General features: G+C 38.5%; 1 protein-coding gene and 1 non-coding gene across 2 annotated transcripts in view; one reads left to right on the plus strand and one right to left on the minus strand.

The window, feature by feature from the left end:
• Nucleotides 1-21,486, plus strand: part of EIF2AK3 (eukaryotic translation initiation factor 2 alpha kinase 3) — a 61,366-nt gene that overhangs the window by 22,931 nt on the left and 16,949 nt on the right. The window contains exons 3-11 of the mRNA XM_006203818.3: nt 6,929-7,123; nt 8,590-8,723; nt 10,366-10,600; nt 11,393-11,555; nt 12,517-12,657; nt 13,398-13,520; nt 15,387-15,607; nt 15,975-16,087; nt 19,574-19,696. Coding sequence (XP_006203880.2) covers nt 6,929-7,123; nt 8,590-8,723; nt 10,366-10,600; nt 11,393-11,555; nt 12,517-12,657; nt 13,398-13,520; nt 15,387-15,607; nt 15,975-16,087; nt 19,574-19,696 — 1,448 coding nt within the window. The remainder of the gene's footprint in view (nt 1-6,928; nt 7,124-8,589; nt 8,724-10,365; nt 10,601-11,392; nt 11,556-12,516; nt 12,658-13,397; nt 13,521-15,386; nt 15,608-15,974; nt 16,088-19,573; nt 19,697-21,486) is intronic.
• Nucleotides 7,296-7,373, minus strand: TRNAT-GGU (transfer RNA threonine (anticodon GGU)). Its single transcript has one exon. It is a non-coding gene; the product is annotated as a tRNA-Thr (tRNA).

Here is a 21,486-nt window from a genome sequence, read left to right on the forward strand (position 1 = left end):
GGGCGGCCACCAGTATGGGGGTTGGGGGAGAGCAGGAGAGATGCGCCATTGGAGGAAGCCAGGGGCAGGCTCTTCCAGGTCCAGTGACACATGTGAAGTGTTTTGGATTTCATCCAGAGCCATGAGAAACCATCGAAGGATTTTAAGTGGGAGAGATTCCTCCATAGTCAAAATGGAAAGGGTATTTTGACATTCTCTTTTGCTGAGACTTTCAATGAGACTGATAAATCAAAGGGCTGTCTCAGTGAGGCATCTGGACTATAAGCCAATTATCTCTAACTGTGGATGTATTTATATTTGTAAAATATGTAAGTATTCACACCAGCTAGCATTTGGGGAAATCTGGAAGAAAGCAGATTTCCTACTAAAATCCTACTTAAACCAATCTCTCCTGTGCTCTACTGACTACGTATGTAATATGTGGAGTTTAAATTCCCTGTTGGAGCAAACTGATTATACAGTATACCTTTGCAACAATGAGGGAAATCTGAATAGTAGGTGATTTTAAGGAATTACTCTTAATTCTGTTAGCTGTAACATTGGCATGGTGCTTAATTCTCAGCAAGGAGTTCTGAAGTACGTTATTGGTGAAATGACATGATGCCTGTGATTGACTTTAAAATACTCTCGTTAACAAATATACATAGTGGATGAGCGGAGAGGGGCACAGTATTGATGATTGTTGAAACCGGGTGATAGATACATGGGGCTTATCCTGTTAGTATCTTTACATTTTATATGTTGCAAAATTTTCATGTTAAGTTAAAATAAAGTTGACAATACCCCCCAAAGTGTATGTGTTGATGGTGGGATGTTGGGGGGCTGTGGGGTGGTTGCATAGAAGAAGGAAGAACCAAATGAAATACATTTTTTTCATATAAGGAGACTCTTATTGAAGTGTAGTCGATGTACAATGTGTTAATTTCTGGTGTACAGCATAGTGATACATTTATACACATATATATTCCTTTTTATCTTCTTTTTTTTATTCTAGACCATTACAAGGCATTGAATGTAGTTCGCTGTGCTATACAATAGGTCCTTGTTGTTTATCTGTTTTATATATAGTAATGTGTATCAAATCCTGAACTCCCAATTTCTCCCTCCCCACCCTCTTTACCCTCCAGTAACCATAAGTTTGTTTAAAGACTTCTTGTTTGTTGCTGATTAGATTCATATTAGTAGTGAAACTTCCTTTGTTTTCTCAGTTGAAGTTCCTTCTACCACTTGAAAATGGAATTCTTATTCTATTCTGATTTCAAATGGCAGTCCTTTGCGTGTCTGTGTTAGAGTTATTTTTTATTTCATTCAAAAAAATTTTTAAATTGAAGTATAGTCAATTTATAGTGTTGTGTTGCCGTCCTTGATCATATGTGCCACCGGTATTCATTATGCCATTTAGATTTTGTTTAGAAGCAGCAATTGAATTACTTTACTGAACTGCTTTGTGATGGCGCAGATAAAGACCTTGACTGGATCTTTGATACTGAGTTTGCTGGCTGATTTGGCAAACGTTTTGTTTTAAAATTATTAACAGGAAAAAACAAATAGAGGGAAAGAAATCCAAATAACAAGAATTTACATTTTTAAAAATGACTAAAGGGGGAAACAAATCACCTAATTAGTCTGAGCTACAGAGCAGCGAACCAGAACAAATCGCTACTTGCAGAGACCGATCAGTGGAATGTGAAAGTGCATCGCCATAACCCACATTTTTTTATACTAAGAGACTTGCAGCTGACCGTCCGGGTGACTCATTCCTGTGCTGGGAGGGTGAGGTAATGCTCTTGTGAGGGATGATGTCATCCCTCTACCTGAACCGCATGCCTGTATCGCTGCTTGTGGCTCTCAAGGAAAAAGCCCCATCTGCTCCCACATATGCAGCCTGGAAGGCTTTGCAGGGATTGGGGCAGAGGTTAGCAGCCCTGGGTATGACTCATGAGCAGCCAATTAGCGAAGAGCAGCTAAAAAGTGAACTTTAAAATCATAATCCAGAAATATGACATGATGCTCGAGTATTGAATCATTATGCTTTTTTGTTGTTTTGGGTTTTGCACTTTTTCTCATTGAGTTAGTGCTGTTGAAGACTTAAAACAAGGCAAGTTTTCTCAGGATGGTCAGTCATATGAAATCCTCTTGGTTGTTTAAACCATATTTTTAATTGCAGATAAGTTTGTTTCCTTTTACATTTGGAAGCAAAGATGAGTTTTAGTTCCTATTAGTCTGACAGATTTTTTTTTTTGGCAAGGGGGTTGGTTGTCCTTAGGTGCCAGTGTGTTCCCTAAGGACCTGCTACTTCTTTAGGGGAAAATAAGTTGTTTCGTGGGAGAGGAAATCAGTAAAAATAAATGTTATCTGTTTACTGCAGACCCGCTAACCCCTCTTCCTCTTTCTTGTAGTGACGCACACCTGCCTTCCCCGTTTGTACTCAGCTAGGACCACTGTTGACATGACAGACGACTGAGATACCTATTTTTAATTTTATCATAAGTTGAATTTATTGTTCTAGTAAAGAGAATAGAGAATACCTGACATAAGATGGAAGATAGAGGGCAGTAAATACTTGATTTTCTAACTGATATGTAACTGAAAATGGGAGATCGTATTGGCTTAACACTGCAATACTATTATCCTAGGGTATGTCTACTATGAGCCAAATCTGTTCTTAATGACAGCTTCAGGTCGGGCATTCTACAAAAGATACAACGAAAAGTTTTAATTTTTGAAAATAAAATCTTTTCTTTATTGTTAGCAAGAAGTATAAGAAAGCAAAGAATAAAATAGTAATGTTAAAACTCTAAGATAATATGGGATGGTACGCGTATGTATACATACCGATGCCATTAGAGAGTTCATTAAAAATCAAATGTTTTTTCATGAGTGTTCTTGTTTTTTAATTGAAGTATAGTTGGTTTATGATTTTGTGTTGATTTCTTTTGGGGGGGTGGAGGAGGAGGTAATCAGGTTTATTTATTTATTTGATGGCGGGACTGGGGCTTGAACCCAGGACCTCGTGCATGATAAGCACGCACTCTGCCACTGAGCTATACCTTCTCCCCCTCAGATGTTTTTTCAATCAGGAGTAATAGTTGGAGATCTTTAAATATCCAGGCTTATGCTGAGCCTTCACCTTAATGGAGCAGCCTTCTGAGTTTAATCACAGCGCTCCTGCAAGGCTCTGGAGTATCTTTCTTTTCCTTTTAACCTCTTATTTGGAAGTGATTTTAAACTACAAAAAGTTGCACACTTTTTGGTATGAAAAGTAGTACCAAAAAAAAAAAAAAAGAAGAAGAATATCAACCCTCATATACCCAGATTCACCTGCTCAGAACCTGTTTTCTTGGCCATTTGAGGTGTGTGTGTCTCTCTTACCCCCCAAACCCCCATATGCACTTTTTTTTCCCCTTGAAACATCTAAAAATAAGTTAAATATCCTATCTAGCTCTTTACTCCTAAATGCATCGGTGTGTATTCCTTATAGAGATATTTTCTTACTGATCACAGTACAGTTATCAACTTCAGAAATTTCTGTTGACACTTATTGTCCATATTCCAGTTTTATCCGCCTTCTATAGTGTCTTCCACTCCCAGTACAGTGTCTAATCTAGGGTCACGTAGGACGGTTACCTGTCACATCAGCCTCTTTTAATCTGGATTTTTCCCCCATAGACTTTATCTTTTATGACATTGACATTTTTGAAGAATATAGTCTTTCTGACCTTTTGTTTTAAAAAAACTGAGAACCTTCCTCATTTTGTGCTTATTTGATGTTTCCTGGTGATTAGATTCAGGCTGTGCGTGCTTGGCTCAGAAAGCCACGTGGGTGGTTTTATGTCCTTCCTTGGGATATCATGTCTGTCACTCATTTGATCGTCCAGTTGAGGTCGTGTCTGATTTCTCCACTATGTAATGACTGTTTCTGGCTTTTTTTTTTAAATTTCCTGTAACTAATAAGCAGTCTGTGGGAAGATACTTTAAGATGATGCAAATACACTGCTCCCCATGAAAATGTTCACCTGGATTGAACACCATGGCTGATTTTTGCTTGATACAGTCTTTACTGCGGGAAGACTGCAGGATGCTGATTTTTCCAACTCCAGCCCTCCCTTCATAGTTACCAGCAGACACTTGGTATATTATTGCAGTAAAACTCTCCCTGCTCCCCCATCTGTTGTTTATTTTATCTGTTATCACTATCGACTCATAAATTCCTTATTTTTTCAATGCTTTATGATTCATTACCTAACTATCCTGGTGTTTAAATTCTGGATGTGGTCAGTGACATGTTCCCACCATTTTTGGCGCACATCTTTACTTTCTAGAATAATAAAATGTTAAAGGCTCATCTTGTACCTGCCCTGGCCCTGCCCTGGCGTCAGCCGTTTCTCCCAGGAGCCTGTGTTCTTTTGGTGGGGAATGGACTTAGATCACAAAACCCGGGCACTAGGTTTGAGTGCATTACTTTTACAGCCACCGTATCAACATAAATATTTATACCTGGTAAATATTTCGGAGAGCTACAATAAACAATTTTTGAGAATGTAATGGTGTCTCAGTTTATAGGTACAGCAAAAAGTACAATATTTAGGCATGAGAAGATTTTTGTCAGCAAACTTAGACTGCTAAACTTTTCTTGGATTTCAAAGCAAAAGCAGTAGTGATAGTAGCTTGAAGGTCAGATCGGATTGCCGTGGGCAGTGTTGGTACCGGAGAGCGTTCCAGCGAGAAGAAATGACGTTGACAATGACATAGCTGAACAGTGACAGTAACATTAAAGATCCTGCTTTGGTAGTGAGGCCTGATGTCCACCCACGTCGGGGAAAGTGGAAGACAGGGAGGAGGAGCTTGTTTGAGGTCATGTTTAGAGGACTTTGAACGTCAAGACTTAGGATTTGGGGTCTTTATGAGAAGATAATGGGGAGCTGTTGAACATTTTTGAGTAGTGTCATAACAAGCTTAACTCTGACTCAGAGATTAATCTGGAAGATTCGCCAAGGTTAGATTGAGGAAATTCCCAGCTAGGTAAAGAGGCTATTGTAATAGTTCTGGCAGGAGACATAAAGATTTCAACTACCAAATGCAAGAAAGAAAGGGCTTAGATTCGTGGTTTTCAGCCTGTCCCCTGTCGTCCAGAAGCCCAGGGGTGTGGGGCAAAGCTGGGGGCGGGGGAGGGGCAGATATATGAGCTGGGGATCAACTCAGAGCTCTTAGTGCCTGTGACGGATCCCTTCAAAATATCCCTGAAAGTGTCTCTTTAAAGAAAGGATTCTTGCTGCTTAAGGAACAAAGAAGTACACAGAGAAATTCCGTTTAAAAAAAGTTAAGATGGACATTTGTTCAGAGTGTTTTTAAACTCATACTTCTTTCATAGTCCCTTTTCCTGAAGTTTTGAGCCTTGATGATCAGGAAAATAGTCATTTGCTGAAGTAAGTCAAATTGTATATATTGTTTTCTTTTTTTAAAATTGAAGTAATATTGTGTCAATTTCTGGTGTACAGCATAGTTTCAGTCCTACAGATACATACGTATATTCATTTTCATATCCTTTTTCATTATAGGTTATTACAAGATACTGAATATAGTTCCCAGTGCTATAAACTTGTTGATTATTTTATATATAGTAGTTAGTATCTGCAAATCTTGATCTCTCAATTTATCCCTTTCTACCCCCTATCCCACTGGTAACCATAAGTTTGTTTTCTGTGTCTGTGAGTCTGTTTCTGTTTTGTCAATAAGTTCATTTGTGTCTTTTTCCTTAGATTCCACATATAAGTGATCTCATAGATATATTGTATAAATATACCACACGTCCATCCCCCACTCTGCCCTGTTCTACTTTTTCTTCATCGCATTTATCCCATAACATTCTCTGTGATGATTCAGTATATCCTTTGTTTCCGACACCGAAGTTTGAGCTCCACGGTGGCAGTATGTTTGTTTTAATTTGTTTTGCTCACTGGCCTATCCTAAGCCACAGAATGGTGCCCGGCACATAGTAGGCCCTCAGTGAACATCGTTCAAAGAAGGACGATTAAGAGCATGAAATCAGGAAGCTTGGCTCCCAGGCTTCTAGCTCGTAGCCGACTTAAGAAAGTGAATAAAAGAAAGCTGGAGACGGATGCTGCTTAAATCAACGTGCGTTCCTTGGATCTGAACCTAGGACAGTCCTTGGCCTGGATAAAACAGGCCTGGAAAAAAAACAATAATAGTTTTTTAAAAAGGCCTGGAAAGTGCTGCATAAGCCATCCGTTTACTAGGCAGTCATCTTCTACATAAGCTTCATAATTGCTGTAGGAAGTCCTATGGTAACCGCTTCTTGAACTCACTTGATCACAAAACTCTCTTTTGGTAACTCACTAATTGTTTAAAAAAATTTTTTCTATTGAAGTATAGTTGATTTACAATGTTGTGTTAGTTTCAGGTGTACAGCAAAGTGATTCAGTTACATGTATTTTATATATATATATGTATATATATATATATATTCTTTTTCATATTCTTTTCCATTATGATTTACTACAAGATAATGAAGGTGGTTACCTGTGATATATAGTAGGACCTTGTTATTTGTCTATTTTATATATAGTAGTTTGTATCTGTTAATCCTAAACTCCTAATTTATCTCTCCCCCACCCCCTTTCCCCTTTGGTAACTGTAAGTCTGCTTTCTATGTCTGTGATAATTCATTTATTGTTGTGAAACACTCTTGGCTCGTGGCAAACAGAGTTTGAGAAAAAACCATCCTGGAGTATTACCTGTAGGTCCCAGGGGAGGTTGGCAGTTCTTTTAAGTTGGTTTTGGTTGATGAGCTGTGCCAGTCCGCATGCTGCTCAGAAGGAGGCTGGAGTGCAGCGAGCTCAAGACTGCAGCTCCGCCTTAAACTGCTCTTACAAGTTAAGATGCGTTTAAAAGTTAGCTTGTATTTTAGGTATTTGGGAACAAGATGATCATCCCTTCCCTGGATGGAGACCTCTTCCAGTGGGACCGAGACCGCGAGAGCATGGAAACAGTTCCGTTTACAGTTGAATCACTTCTTGAATCGTCTTATAAGTTTGGAGATGATGTCGTCTTGGTTGGAGGAAAGTCCCTCACTACGTATGGACTTGGTGCATATAGTGGGAAGGTGAGTAAAAATGTTCAATTTATTTAGGGAGAACCCAGAATAAATAGAAATAGAAGAAATAATTTCTTAAACTGGGCTATTACTGGTTGAGGTTTGTTATAATTTTCCCCTTAAGATATCATTTATTTTTTGGTTTTTGTTTTTTAATTTTATTTCATTTTTTTCCCCTTAATGGGGGCACTAGGGATTGAACCCAGAACCTTGTGCACACCAAGCACGTGCTCTACCACTGAGCTATCTCCCTACCCCCAGGATATCATTTGTTTTAATTGAAGAATCGTGAAGTGGCAAGGGGGGAAATATTATTAACAGAAACTAAATTTACCCAAGATAACAGAATAAACAGCACAGCCAGGACTAGCAGGAGGAAGAGAATTAATAACTATGGTCTGCCGTGTGTCAGGTGCATTTCACATGCATCATTTTGAGATCATCACAGTATTTCTTAGATTTTAAAATTTCCACTTGGATAGATGAGGAACCTGCCAAAGGTGAATGATAATCCTGACATTAAGAATAATTGCTACTACTTTTATCCAGTTTGAGCCTATAACAAGGGGATCCAAGAGGAAAGTTTGTACTCATTTTACAGATGAGAAAACTGAGACTCTTTAAAGGCTCAGAAACTTCCAAGGCCAGATTTGACTTAGATCTGTGTGACGATCAAGTCATGCTGTTAATGACCTAGACTTTCTCCAGTGTTAGCGCTTAGGAGATAAGCACACTCTGCTTCTAAGATTGAGTCTTGTAATAGTAATCCATTATTGGGAATAACTAATTAAAGACATGCTTTTTAGAAAGGTAAAAAAAAAAAAATCTTTTTTTTAACCCCTTAATGCCTGGTACTTGAATATTTATCTATAGGTTTGAGACTGCAACAAGGCAGAACAGAGATCTTTGGTCTTGAGTTTTTCAGACTTCAGCGACTCCTTGTCTCAGTGTCAGGTCCACAGGTCCTCTCTGTTCTTGTACATGCTTTTCTGCCTTCTCCATCTTCTCATCGTAAAACAGTCTTCCTTTTTCCTTGGATGAAGACCTGAAGGAGGCACTTTAAAATACTACAGCTATTAAAAAAGGTTCAAATTTTGAAAGACTATTTCTGTTACAGGGAAACAGGTTGGTTTTTTTTTTTTCAATTCGCCCAGAACTTTATTAATGATACGATGACTAAGACATCACAACTAGTTATCCATTTTTTTCCACAGAAATGCTCAAAGTAAGGCTGAAACAGTCCAAATCCTTAAAATCATTCCCTGAAAAAAATATTCAGCGGTCCTTTTTTGGTTCTAAAGTTTTCATTTCAGGAGTTGGTGGTAATCCAGCGGATGCTTCTTAATGCTTGGGTACTTTTTACACATCTCCCCAATTTCCTTTCACTTTTTATAAGTTATAGAGCTTGTTTTTTTTCACTGTCTCTGATCTCCTGTAATTTTTTCTCGTTCGTAATTTTGTATCTGCCTTTTCAGGTGAGGTACATCTGTTCAGCTCTGGGCTGTCGCCAGTGGGACAGTGATGAAGTGGAACCAGAAGAGGGCATCCTGCTTCTGCAGCGCACCCAGAAAACCGTGAGAGCGGTCGGACCTCGCAGTGGCAATGAGAAGTGGGTATTCCGATAACGCTGCTGTCCATGTTTAGAAGTGCAAGACCGGAATTCACCGGCTTTTTCTTTGTGGAGATTTTCTGATCTTATTTCCCTAAAAGCATCCTCCTCTTTTGAGAGAAACGTAGCCCCTAAATTTAAAATGGCCTCGTGATTATTAACAGATCCTGAACTAAACTGCTTACCATGTGCTTCAGGATACGGTAACCGGGAGGAGCCCCGTACAATGAGTGGATATTGGCTTAGTCTTAGGTTAATGATATTTTTTATAACAACCTCACTGATCAAAGTTCTCTGAAAGCAGAACAAAGCTAATGTGCTTTGTTTCACTTGGGCCTGTTTGACTCTGCAGTTCTCTCTAGTAGGTCGTTTCACGGGTTGTCGGACAGTCAGATCTCAATTTTAAAATAATATTTTAATCCCTTGTCTTCAAGTTTTAAAGTATAATTCATTTGGGCCACTTCTTTCTTGTTTCCTTTTTCAAATAATGTAAATTTTTACCTTTAAAATAATATGATTGGATTAGACAGGTTGGTCATAAATGACATGCTTGATTTTTTTTTAACCTAATATTTAAATTTTAAATTGCTGTGCAGTAAAAATAATTTTAGATACCATCTTCGTCTTTGAAAGTGAACCAGGCTTTCTCAGGTTTTGTCTAATCTGATGCAGTATATAATTCAGTTTCCTTTCCTGAAAACTGTTTTCTCAAATTCGATTAAGAATGAGTTCTTTCTCCGTTCACTGGACTGTGAGTGGGGCTTTGCATATGCTGACAACCTGACCTCCTTTATCCTGGTGGGGTTCTGTTTCCTTAAGTATTTGGGTGCTTGCTGGCTGCTCAGCTATGTCAGGAGCAGGTGTTCAACTCGACAGAACTTGAGTTATCAGGATAGGGAGAGCCTGGGGTCTAAGATCCATGTTCCTTAAGTATCTATTTTTTTAGCAAATGTTGGGATTCTGGGCCATTTTATATCTCAGAGTGAAGACCACTATACTGCCAATAGTTAGGTGAGTTTCCTGTATGTTAACTGTAGGGGAAACAATATTGCTACCACTTTGTGGATATATGGACAGTGAAACTCAGACAAGGTTGAATGACTAACCCGATCTCAGTCTAGAGATCTGTGATTGCAGCCGAGGTGGTACGACCTTCAGGCTTCGTATCCTGGGTCACGTTGCCTTTCGAGGCTGCATTTTCATAAAAATCTAAAATTGATGCATCCATCTCGCCTTTTACATTGGTTTATTGGGTTGTATTAATTTCTCTGCACTTGAAAAATATGCCCAGACTTTAAGAAGTAAGGCACACTGCAAGCTGCCTCATTTTAAGGTGATTTTGATGGGTTTTGAGATAATCGCCCTGATGTGGACATGTGAACATCTGTTGATTTTTGAGAGATGCTCTGCCCGGCAGCTGTTGTCAGTTCCCACCTCTCAGAGCCCCCGTTTCTAAAGGGTCAAAGTCACGCCCTCTTGTGGCGTAAATCAGCAGAGCGCGCTTTTCCAGAAGATTGTGTTGAGTTGCTCCTTTTCTCATCACCAAATGTTACTGTTTGCTTCCTCGCTCTAGAAGAGTTCTTTATTATTTGGTGCCTTTATTTAAGTGTAAATTTCTAAAACACGCCTTTGTAAATTTAAGGTGGAATTTCAGTGTTGGCCACTTTGAACTTCGGTATATTCCAGACATGGAAACTAGAGCCGGATTTATTGAAAGCACTTTAAAACCCCATGGAAACAAAGAACAGTCTAAAATTATTTCAGATGTGGATGAACAGGAAGCTGTCATGATGGACACAGTGATAAAGGTCTCCGTAGCCGACTGGAAAGTTATGGCGTTTAGTAAGAAGGGAGGACATCTCGAATGGGAATACCAGGTACCTAAAACCACTGAGAATTTATAACTATGTTTTTTTTTTTTTCGCTTTCTCAGTTTGACCTGACATGTTGGGTAGAGGGAAGTGACTGCCATTTCGGATTTTCAGTATATCCTCTGTGCTTTAAGCAATTTGTGATTTTACATCTGTTAGAATGGCTGTTATAAGAAAGATAAATGATTGGTGAGGATGCTGGTGAACAGTGTGTAACAGCGAATCTCTGTGTTTTGTTTTGGGGGGATTTTTTTGGCTTAGGACAACAGAAGTTTATTCTCTCGCAGTTCTGGAAACCAGAAGTCCTAAGTCAGGGTGTTGGCAGGGCTACACCCTCTTGGGAGGCTGGAGGGGAGAATCCTTCCTGGCTTATTCATGTTTCTAGAGGTTCCTTGTCTTGGGACTGCAATTTCAATTACAAGGGTGCCTTTGTACACTGTTGGTGAGAATGTAAATTGGTATGGCTATTATGGAAAACAGCATGGAGGTTCCTCAGAATGTTAAAAAGAAGTGAAGAGATTTGATCTTAAATGTTCTTAAAACACACGCACACACAATAACTGTGAGGGGATGGATATGTCAACTAATCTGACTGCTAATTATTTTTCAATGCAACACGTATCAAAATATCACACTATACGCCATAAATATATACATGTTTTTCATTTGTCAATTACACTTCAATAAACCTGGAAAAGTAAAAATCTGAAATCTGTGGTTTTAAATGATATTTCAGGAGTTGGAATATACATAAATGTGCTTGAAGTTATATAAAAGTTCTTCTCCATTTTTGTTTAGTTTTGTACGCCCATTGCCTCTGCCTGGTTGGTGAAGGATGGCAAAGTCGTTCCCATCAGTCTTTTTGATGATACGAGTTACGCCCCTAATGATGGAGTTTTAGAAGATGAAGAAGACATTGTAGAGGCTGCGCGAGGAGCCACGGAGAGCAGCGTCTACCTGGGTGAGTGGGCGTCTGTCACCGAGTGATGGTTCGTCCTGGTGTCTAGGTTTTATCCCTGGATTGTTCCTTCCTCAGGTGTGCCTGTAGCAGCTTTAATTCCTAAGTACATTCTCTGGCCTTAAGATTGATAACTTCGATTTCCACTCCTGCCTTTTTCTTTCATTTATCCAATTCTGAAACTTAATTACTATAGCATACTTTTTTTCTCTGAAACGTTATATTTAAAAGGCTTAGGAATGTTGCCATTATATAGCATGATTTCACATCACTTATATTTCCTCAAAGTCTAAAATGTTCTACATTTGCATTTGCATTCATATTTGTGTATTTACCAATTTACTCCTCCTTAAAGATGATGGGGTTTTTTTTTTTCTGTGCATCTATACAATCTATCTGAAAAACAAAGATAAAATGCTGGTATGCTGCTGGGCAATTGAAAGCCTTTCATATAATAAATTTTGAAAACCCTTGAATCTGATTATTTGAACTAGTTTTGTGGTCAACTACTCATAAAATTCTTTAAATTCTTTCAAGGTGGTACCTACCTCTCAATCTCAATGAAATGCAAGAATTTGAAAGAATAATAGCAGGTGGTATGGTAGTATTTAGTATCTCTGGATAGGTTTTCTTAAGGAGAAGGTTAGTTCATTTAAGCTGTTAGTTTCATAAAAGTACAGTGATTTCTTTAAATTTTTCTGCTGGAAGAGTTACCTGGTAATTATCGCAAATTATTCAGCGAGAAACATTGCAACTTGTGTGTAACTTTTCCTTCCCTATTTTTGTTTGAATAACCTTCAGGTCAAATTTGAGTGCATCAGGCACGATTCTTCGAAAAGCGCTGTGTGGCACATGAATAGATAACTAGAATGAATCTAATTTTATCCAGTCAGAAGTGAACCTTTTTGGTAAAATCATTGGTGCTTGATTCTAAATGTAACTCCCAATGCTTTGGTTGATTCAGGAATGTACAGAGGCCAGCTGTATCTGCAGTCATCAGTCAGAATTTCAGAAAAATTTCCTACGAGTCCCAAGGCCTTGGAATCTGTCAATGGTGAAAATGCCATTATTCCTTTGCCAACAATCAAATGGAAACCCTTAATTCGTAAGTGAATTGTGAACTTTTATAAATGTTATTCAGGCGTCAGAGATCTAATCATGACCATCTTTGCCCGAGTTTTGAACATCACAGAGATCACAACTATGACCTACTCTATACCTTCTGATAAACTGGGAAGGTATTTTGGACTTTAATGAATTTTAATGATTATTTAGAACATGATTTCATTGAAGCAACAGCTGCTTCTGTAGAAATCAATGTTAATAAAATATTTCTCTAGGCAGCTCAGAAAAACTCTTAACCATTCTCTGATTATGCTTTCGTATCATTTAGCTCTTAGTTTATTTATATGAAGAATACTTATGAAAATTTATCTGGTTATCACATTGTAATCTATGAGACATTCAAATGAGTTGAATTCGAATACTGGGCCACCTGCTTCCTTCAGTTATCTTTCTATACCTTGCATATATGTTTTTGATCACATATATCACTTTTTTTTTTTAATGGAGGTACTGAGGATTCAACCCAGGACCTCATGCCTGCTAAGCATGTGCTCTGCCACTAAGCTATTACCCTCTCCCCTCACATCATATTTTAATTGCTTGTTTACATGACTCATCTTCTCTACAAGACTGTGCTTTTCAAGGGAAAGAACCTTGGGCCATTTGTTTGACGTAACATTTTTGAGCTGAACCACGGTTGAATATCTGTTTTTTGAATGAATGAAGCACACGGATTTTCATTGAAGTCATAACAGTTAAGATTTTTCCATTTTCTTGTAGATTCTCCTTCCAGAACTCCTGTCTTGGTAGGGTCTGATGAATTCGACAAATGTCTAAGTAACGATAAGTTTTCTCATGAAGAGTACAGCAATGGTGCCCTTTCAATCTTACAGTATCCGTATGGTGAGTGTGATTGCGCTGGCACTGGAAATGCTGTTTTGTTTTCCATTTTTGTTTTGTTTTGTTTTGGGAATGGGGAGGTAATTAGGTTTGTTCGTTTGTTTAATGGAGATACTGGGGGATGGAACCCAGAACCTCCTGCATGCTGAGCACACACTCTACCACTGAGCTATTCCCCCCACCTTTATTTCTTTTAATTTCTTAATTTGAAAGTAATTCATAGGATTCAAATGAAAGGTAGTCAATTGGAAGGTAGAAAATAAAATATCTTGGGAGGCAAATATGAGTGGTGGCCAAGGGTATAAGCTCCAAAGTCAGATGGCCAGGGTTCAGATTCTAGTTTTGCCACATGCTGAGTTGGACACACCTACCTTACCTGTGTCTCTGTTCCTTCACCTGTAAAACAAGGATATAGTCATCCTAACATCTGTTGATTGGGTTGTTTATAAGGTCGAAATGAGATCGTGTACGTACGGCCTTAATTAGCACCAGGCCTAGCAAATAGTAAGTGTTCAATAAGCATTAGTCCTTGTTATTAGCTCTCATTTAATTGTCAGCCTATACAATAAAATCTGTATAGTATCAGCCCGTATAATGAAGGAAAAGGTGTTTCCCGTAGAGCTATGTGAAAATGCTGTAAAATGAGTTATTTTAATTTTGTCCTCTGGCAAGAAAAATCAGTACAAAAGTCAAGAATAGGTGAAATTCGGCATAAAATAAGTATTTAAAGTTAGAATATTTTCAGATATGAAAGTCTTTTGAATGGTTGGATATTTAAAAAGTCCTCAAATCTGCAGTAGGCAATAATATAGACTCCTTTTTGATTACCCTAGATGCTCAAACTGTGAAATTATTGTAGCATATAAATTAACATAGGAGGCGAAGGTACAGCTCAAGTGACAGAGCACATGCTTAGCATGCATGAGGTCTTGGGTTCAACCCCCAGTACCTTCTGTAAGAATGAATGAATGAATGAATGAATAAATAAATAAATAAATAAATAAACTTAATTACCTCTCCCCACCAGGGAAAAGGAAAAAAAAACCTAAAATAAAATAATAATAATAATAAAGCTAATTGCAAAAAAGTAAACCGATTAACATATAGCACAGAGAATGATATTCAATATCTTGTAGGAATCTGTAATGAAAAAGAGCATGAAAACGAATATATGTATGTTCATGTATGTCTGAAACATGAGGCTGTACATCGGAAATTAACACAACATTGTAAACTGACTATAGTTCAATAAGTAAACAAATAAATAAACAGATTAACAACAGCAGCAACAAAACCCAGAGGGCTCTGCTGAACGACAGACCACCGTCTAGCTGATACTGACCAAAATATAAAGTAAGAGAATTGTGTACTCTGCCCTCGTGGCACAAAATAGGTTTTATAGGCGATAAAAAGACAGGCTGCTCTCTAGGACAAGCTCATTATGGCAGCCTAAAATGAACAGAAGAGCACAGTGGAGCTGTTTTCCTTTCAGCTGGTGAAGAATGAGTAATGGTAAAAGTTGGCATTTTATTGATGCTAAATGAAACTAAGGCTTAAAATCCTTCAAGGAGGTTCGAGTCCTGTCTGATCCTTTCTTGCATGTAAAGCATTGAGTTATTAATGAGGTAATGAATGGAGCAGCCTTTAAGGTTTTTTCTAGTCTTAATATTCAGTAGAAAGCAAAGGTAAGATGCTTATGGAATAAAACCTATTTGTATAGAAAGAAGGAAAAGCAGGGTCAATGAAATGTGCTAAAGAATTTAGAAAAAGGAATTGTTATTATAAGTCAAAGGAAATTAGGTAATTTTTAGCAATGAAAGGTGGATCTATATTTAAAGAGAAAAACACTTTTCATATTTGTTTCTGAAGATAATGGATATTACCTGCCCTACTACAAGAGGGAAAGGAGCAAACGGAGCACGCAGATCACGGTCAGGTTTCTGGACAATCCGAATTACAGCAAGAATGTCCGCAGGAAGGACCCTGTCCTCCTCTTACACTGGTGGAAGGAAATCGTTGGAACTATCCTGTTTTGTATCGTAGCAACAACTTTCATTGTGCGCCGACTTTTCCATCCTCACCCTCACAGAGTAAGACATTTTTTAGAATTGAATTGATTTCGAAGTGTCGGGACTAGAGAAAGCTTATAGTACGTGTGGGGTGGGGAACGGGGCAGGGGGTACATAATACTTAAGTTTTACCCTAAAATCATTTTTGCCCTTACTCTTGTCTCCATGTCCTTGTCCCCTTCACTCCTCAGCCCGCTGCAGCCTGATTTCCACCCTTATCCTTCCGTCTCCCTTTGACAAGGGAGATGCTGTGTTTTCTGTGTTCTTATGACAAGTTTGTTTTCCTCAATGTTACTTATTTTTCAGTGTTATTTTATAGCCTAAGATTGTCAGCTAACTTCAATTTGGCTTCGTACTGATAGTGATTTTTTTCCTCCCACCTTATCAGCAAAGGAAGGAGTCTGAAACTCAGTGTCAAACTGAAAATAAATATGATTCTGTAAGTGGAGAAGCTAATGACAGTAGCTGGAGTGACATAAAAAATTCTGGATATGTATCACGGTAAGAGTCTTATCATAGAATACACGTGTGCGTCGTGGCTTCTGGCGGTTAACTGCTTAGATCGAAGAAGCAAAGGCCATCAATGTAGAGAAGAAATGGATGGTTGCCAGGAGGAAGAAGGGGTGGGAGTGGGTGGGCGAAATAGATAAAGAACAGAATAGTTGCTACTTAACGTCTTCTGTAAACCTCTGGTTATATGGTAGGCAAGTCACGGGGATGTAATACACAGCGTAAGGAACATGGTCAGTAATGCTGTGATAACTGTGTGTGGGGACAGCTGGTTACTAGACTTACGGTGGTGATCATTTCATAGCGCATACAAATGTCAAGCCATTACGGAGGGCATGTGAAACGAATGTAGTATTATACGCCAACGGTATTTCAATTAAAAAAAAAAAACAGCTTCTCAAGTAAGATCTTGGTTAACTTTTTTTTTTTAATATTTGAATATCTAGGTAAATAAAACATAGGCTTATCCCTTACGTTACTTACACTTACTCGAAGTGGCATTTAAAGAGGGCTGGAAGTAGAGTGTTACAGAAGTTTAGAATTATAGCCACCACGTATGTCAATCATATCTCAATAAAACTGAAAGGGAAAAAAGAGTATAGTCACCAAATTGAGGTTTTACTCAGATAACTTTCTTACTGAGGGCCTACAAGCACTGGGTTTGACATTGCTAGCACCAAATAATAATTAACACGTTATTAGAATGGGAGGTACATCTCCACGTGTTACTTAATCCTCAATTATTTAGTTCATTTTTATTCTGTGTAGAGTAAGTAGGAGAAAAATGGGGAGAAATACACCAATAGAACAGATCATTTTTAAAAGCAGAAGAGGGAGGTGGGTTACTTAAAAAGCAGCCAATTCAAATGATTTGAAAGTAAAATTAAAGTAGAGGATCTGTTAGCCATCTGTCAGGTGCTCGGACTTTGATGCTTCTTGGCACAAGAAATGGTGCCGTGGTCCAGTTTTCTTATGACATGGATTATTGCTACTCCCCCCCTCCTTGTTTTGACATCATACTTAGCACATCAGTGGTCTGGGGACAAGGAGAAGCTACAGAACCTACTGCTACTAAAATTAAGGCTTGATATAATCAATATGTTTTAGCAAAGTGTACTAGGCAGGTAACAAGTCGTAAGGGCTTTAATAGCCTGGCTAATGAAGATGCTGATTGACAGGTAAGTGGCCGGCACGGGCGGCTGGTAGTGAGGGAGGGAGAGGACAGGGCCCCCGACTCCTCTGGCAGTTCACTCCCAGGCCATTCATCCTTCATCCAACATCTGCTCTGAACATCTGTGTGCAGGACAGTATCTCAGGCTTTGGGAGAAATAAAAAGACTGGGCCTATCTCCTGGAAGAGCTTAAAGTCTACGGGGGGAGTTGATGCTCGAGAAAACATAAACACATAAGAAAAAAGCCGTGAGCTAAGTGACTAACGCTGGCAGTGATGATTCAGGAGGGTGTCATACATGAGGTCACGTTTTAATTGAACCATAAATCATGAGTAAGTAAGAGGCAAGGAGAGATGGGGGTGAGTGGGGTATGGTGTGTAAATGTGTGTTTGGAAGGCTGTTGTTAAGCGAATTGAAATAATGTACTTTAATATTGAATTAGGCTTAATTTCCCTTTAATTGTATTCAATATGAAGAGAACTGCTGATAGCTTTTAAAATACAGGAGCTCCATAGTAACACCTCATGTCTACTGAGTGCCTTATCGGTTCTTGGCTGTGTTAAGAGCATGGGCTCTGGATGCAGTCATGAGTTCACGTCCTAAGCTGGGACCTTCGGCTAGATGATACTTATTACAGAGTCTGTAATCATGTATAAGATGTTTCCATTTTCATATGGGTGTTTTCTTTAATATAGGAAGATAATTCAGTTGGCCCTCCACGGGTAGGACGTAAACTTCATGAGCTTGTGCAGCTGGGGAGATGGGTTTGTAGTGAAGTACCTTGACTGGCTATTTTTAGGGACACAGGCTATTACTGTGCATTCTCTGTGAAGGTAATTGGCCCATGGAGGGTTGGCATCTGTTGTCTCTCCTCAACACCATGCTCTAACCAGCTGAGCCAACTACTAAATTAGTATGCGTGTGCAAGTCATAAAGTAATAAACTTAGCCTTATAAGGGACACCAAAGATGATCTAATGCAGCTCTCCCCCACATGGCCAGAATAAATAATTTACACAGCCTGCATTTATTCGTTCACTCATTTATTCACTCCCGATTTGTTAGACATTCTGTTCGCCAGGTAAGCCCAGTCTCTGGAAATCCAAAGAATAAAAAGGATGCTTTCCTGCATTCAAGGCCCCTACAATTCAGTGACAGTGGAGAAAGAAAACTGCATATAAACAACTGCAAATATTGAGACTAATTTTAAATAGTTCAAGGTACAATGTGCAAAGTACTATAAAAACATTAAGATGGGAGAAGTATAAGGGCAGAAGGGTGTAGCTCGGTGGTAGAGCGCATGGTCAGCATGCACGAGGTCATGGGTTCGATCCCCAGTACCTCCATTAAATAAAAAATAATAATGAATGAATAAATAAACCTAATTACCTCCCCCCCAAAAAATAAATGGGAGAAGTATGGCACAGGGATCTATATTCAATATCTTGTAATAACCTATAATGAAAAAGAAGAAGAAAAAGGGTAAATGCATATATATATATATATATATATATATATATGACTGAATCACTAAGCTGTACACGAGAAACTAACACAACATTATAAATCAATTATACCTTAATAAAAAATAAATAAATAAGTGGTAAAAAAAAAATAAGACTAGAGTTCTATTAAGTACAAAGAAATAGGCCATCCCAGTAGAGCAAATTGCAGACGCAAAAGCCCTGGGGTTGTGAGAGAGCCTGCGCAAGCTGGCTGGCATAAACAGCAGGTCAGCGAGGTGAGGCACTAAAGGGGGAAGCAGGCTACAGAGCGGAGGTACACCTGTAAGTGAAAGATGGCGAGTTAGCTTCTATCCAGGTATCGCCGGATGAGCATACTGAGCAAATTTCAGATAGCTTTGCTTCCTAGAGCAATTGCTGGCCAAAAAGTACTTAAATAGAATAGGGCTGATTAATTTTTTCCATAGAATATACAGGCACGGACATAAGATTAAAATACATTTTCTCATTGCCACAGGCGGGAAAAGGTTGGAGAGTTAAGGATAGACTGTTCTGATGAACTATGGAAAGTACCAGGGCAGAACAGTCCTAAAGCTGCTGTTAGAATAAGTGATTAACGAGTGATTCCCCATGAAGCAGAGGCTTTTTTGTTTCTTAGAATTTTCCTAGGGAAAAAATTACAAAGAGTGCTATTCGAATTTAAACTACACTTTATTAAAATAAGTTCTATAAGACTTAGTTTATACATTTTCACATATCATAAGATTGAACAATGATTACCTAACTACAAAATTTTAAACTATTTGCAAACTTTTTTAAACTTCCTTTTTTTTTTTCTTTCCAGATATCTAACAGATTTTGAACCGGTTCAGTGCATGGGTCGCGGGGGGTTTGGAGTTGTCTTCGAAGCTAGAAACAAAGTAGATGACTGCAATTATGCTATCAAGAGAATCCGTCTCCCCAACAGGTAATGGGTGGTCCTGTTAGTGAACTTGGAGTTGGGACCGTGTTATCTAATCTCCTAGGCAATATGTCCTTCTCACTATACTCCAGTGGGACTACTGGAAACATAGTTTCTGACCTTCTGAACCATATGGTCTAATGCTACCAGGTGACCAGCTGTCTTTAAAAAAGGTGATCTGCTTTGACCACTTTGTATCTACTTAAGAAAAAATGCGCACTTGTTTTTGATTCTTAACTCAGGACTTTCTCAGAGTGAATTTGAATAACTGTAGACTTTAATACATAGCACCATTGGGGGAGGGTGTAGCTCAAGTGGTAGAGCGCATGCTTAGCATGCAGGAAGTCCTGGGTTCCGTCCCCCATCCTGCCTCTAAGAATACATAAATAAATACACCTAATTACCTCCCCCCACCACCAAAAAAAAAATCCATATTCATTTTGGAAAATAAAGAATAGTATTAAAACAAAAGCCATCCATGTCTTCTCTACCCAGTAATAAACACTTATAACATTTTAGGGTATTTTCTTTTGATTTTTTTTCTGATCATAAATTTACTTAGTTGGTAGCAGTTATCAATACAATACAGTTTTATCTATTGCTTCCTTTGTTGTATTCTCAGTATTTTCCTTGCTATTAAGAGTATTTTATTGAAATGCTAAAATATATTGAGTATTTTATGGCTGGATAATAGTTCAATCGATATATGTGCCATATCTTGTTTAATCATTTCTTTTTTTTTTAACACCTTTATTATGGTGTGATTTCTGTTCACTAAACTACACATATTTCAGATGTACAATTTGAAGAATTTTGATAGTTGTATTCACCAATGAAACCACCACCACAGTCCAGATGGCTACCATCTCCATCACTCCCCAAGAGGTGCAGATTTCAGATTCCCAATTTATCCCTTCCCACCCACTAGTCATTTCTAATTCTTAAGTATTTAGGTTTCTAGTTTGTTGCAATTAAAAATAACTTGGCTTTTAAAAGAAAAAAAGTCACCCCCCCTTCCATGTCTGTCTACTGCTGTTTTTTCCAACACACACACACACACAAAAATAACTTGGCAATGTTCCATCTTTTATATAAAATTTTAATCACCTCTCTTTCCTTAGGATAGATTTCTGGGAGTGGAATTTTTGGCTCAGAACAGTGTGATGCTTAAGATGATGGACTATCAGTGATACTTTCCATTCCATCTATTGTGGGAGCCTCCTGGGGACTCTTGATTAAATGTGTACTTAATTGCTGGGCTGTCTTCCTAACTAGTACTTAAATGTGCTGCCCAACAGATGGGGACACAGGAATGGGACAGGTTGAGTATTTGGGGACAAATTCTTTTCTTTGGTATATAATTTTAAAAATAGTTAGTTAGTTAGTTAGTAGAGGTACTGGGAATTGAACCCAGGACCTGGTGCATGCTAAGCCCACATTCTACCACTAAGCTATATACCTCCCCCCATCCCTGGTATATAATTTATGAGCAGTTTAAATACTCAAATGAATAAGGCACCACGTAGAATATAAAATTAACAAAGGCTTCTGCCCGCAAGAACCTATATGACTCCTTGGGGCTTCTGTGTATATACTCAGTTAACTGCAATGCAAGGACGATTGTGACCCACGGCTTAGCTTATCAGTAAATATCTTCTCACGAGGAAAGTCCGATGCAGCTGGAAGGCAGTCAAGGAAGGCAAGCTTTATGGAGGTGGTGATATCTGCGCCCTGTTCAAGGGTAGCCTGTCCCTCAGTGGACATACATGCAGAAGAGGGATGGCCAACCATACAAT

The sequence above is a fragment of the Vicugna pacos genome, chromosome 28 (genome assembly GCF_048564905.1).
Source record: "Vicugna pacos chromosome 28, VicPac4, whole genome shotgun sequence".
NCBI classification, from domain to species: domain Eukaryota; kingdom Metazoa; phylum Chordata; class Mammalia; order Artiodactyla; family Camelidae; genus Vicugna; species Vicugna pacos.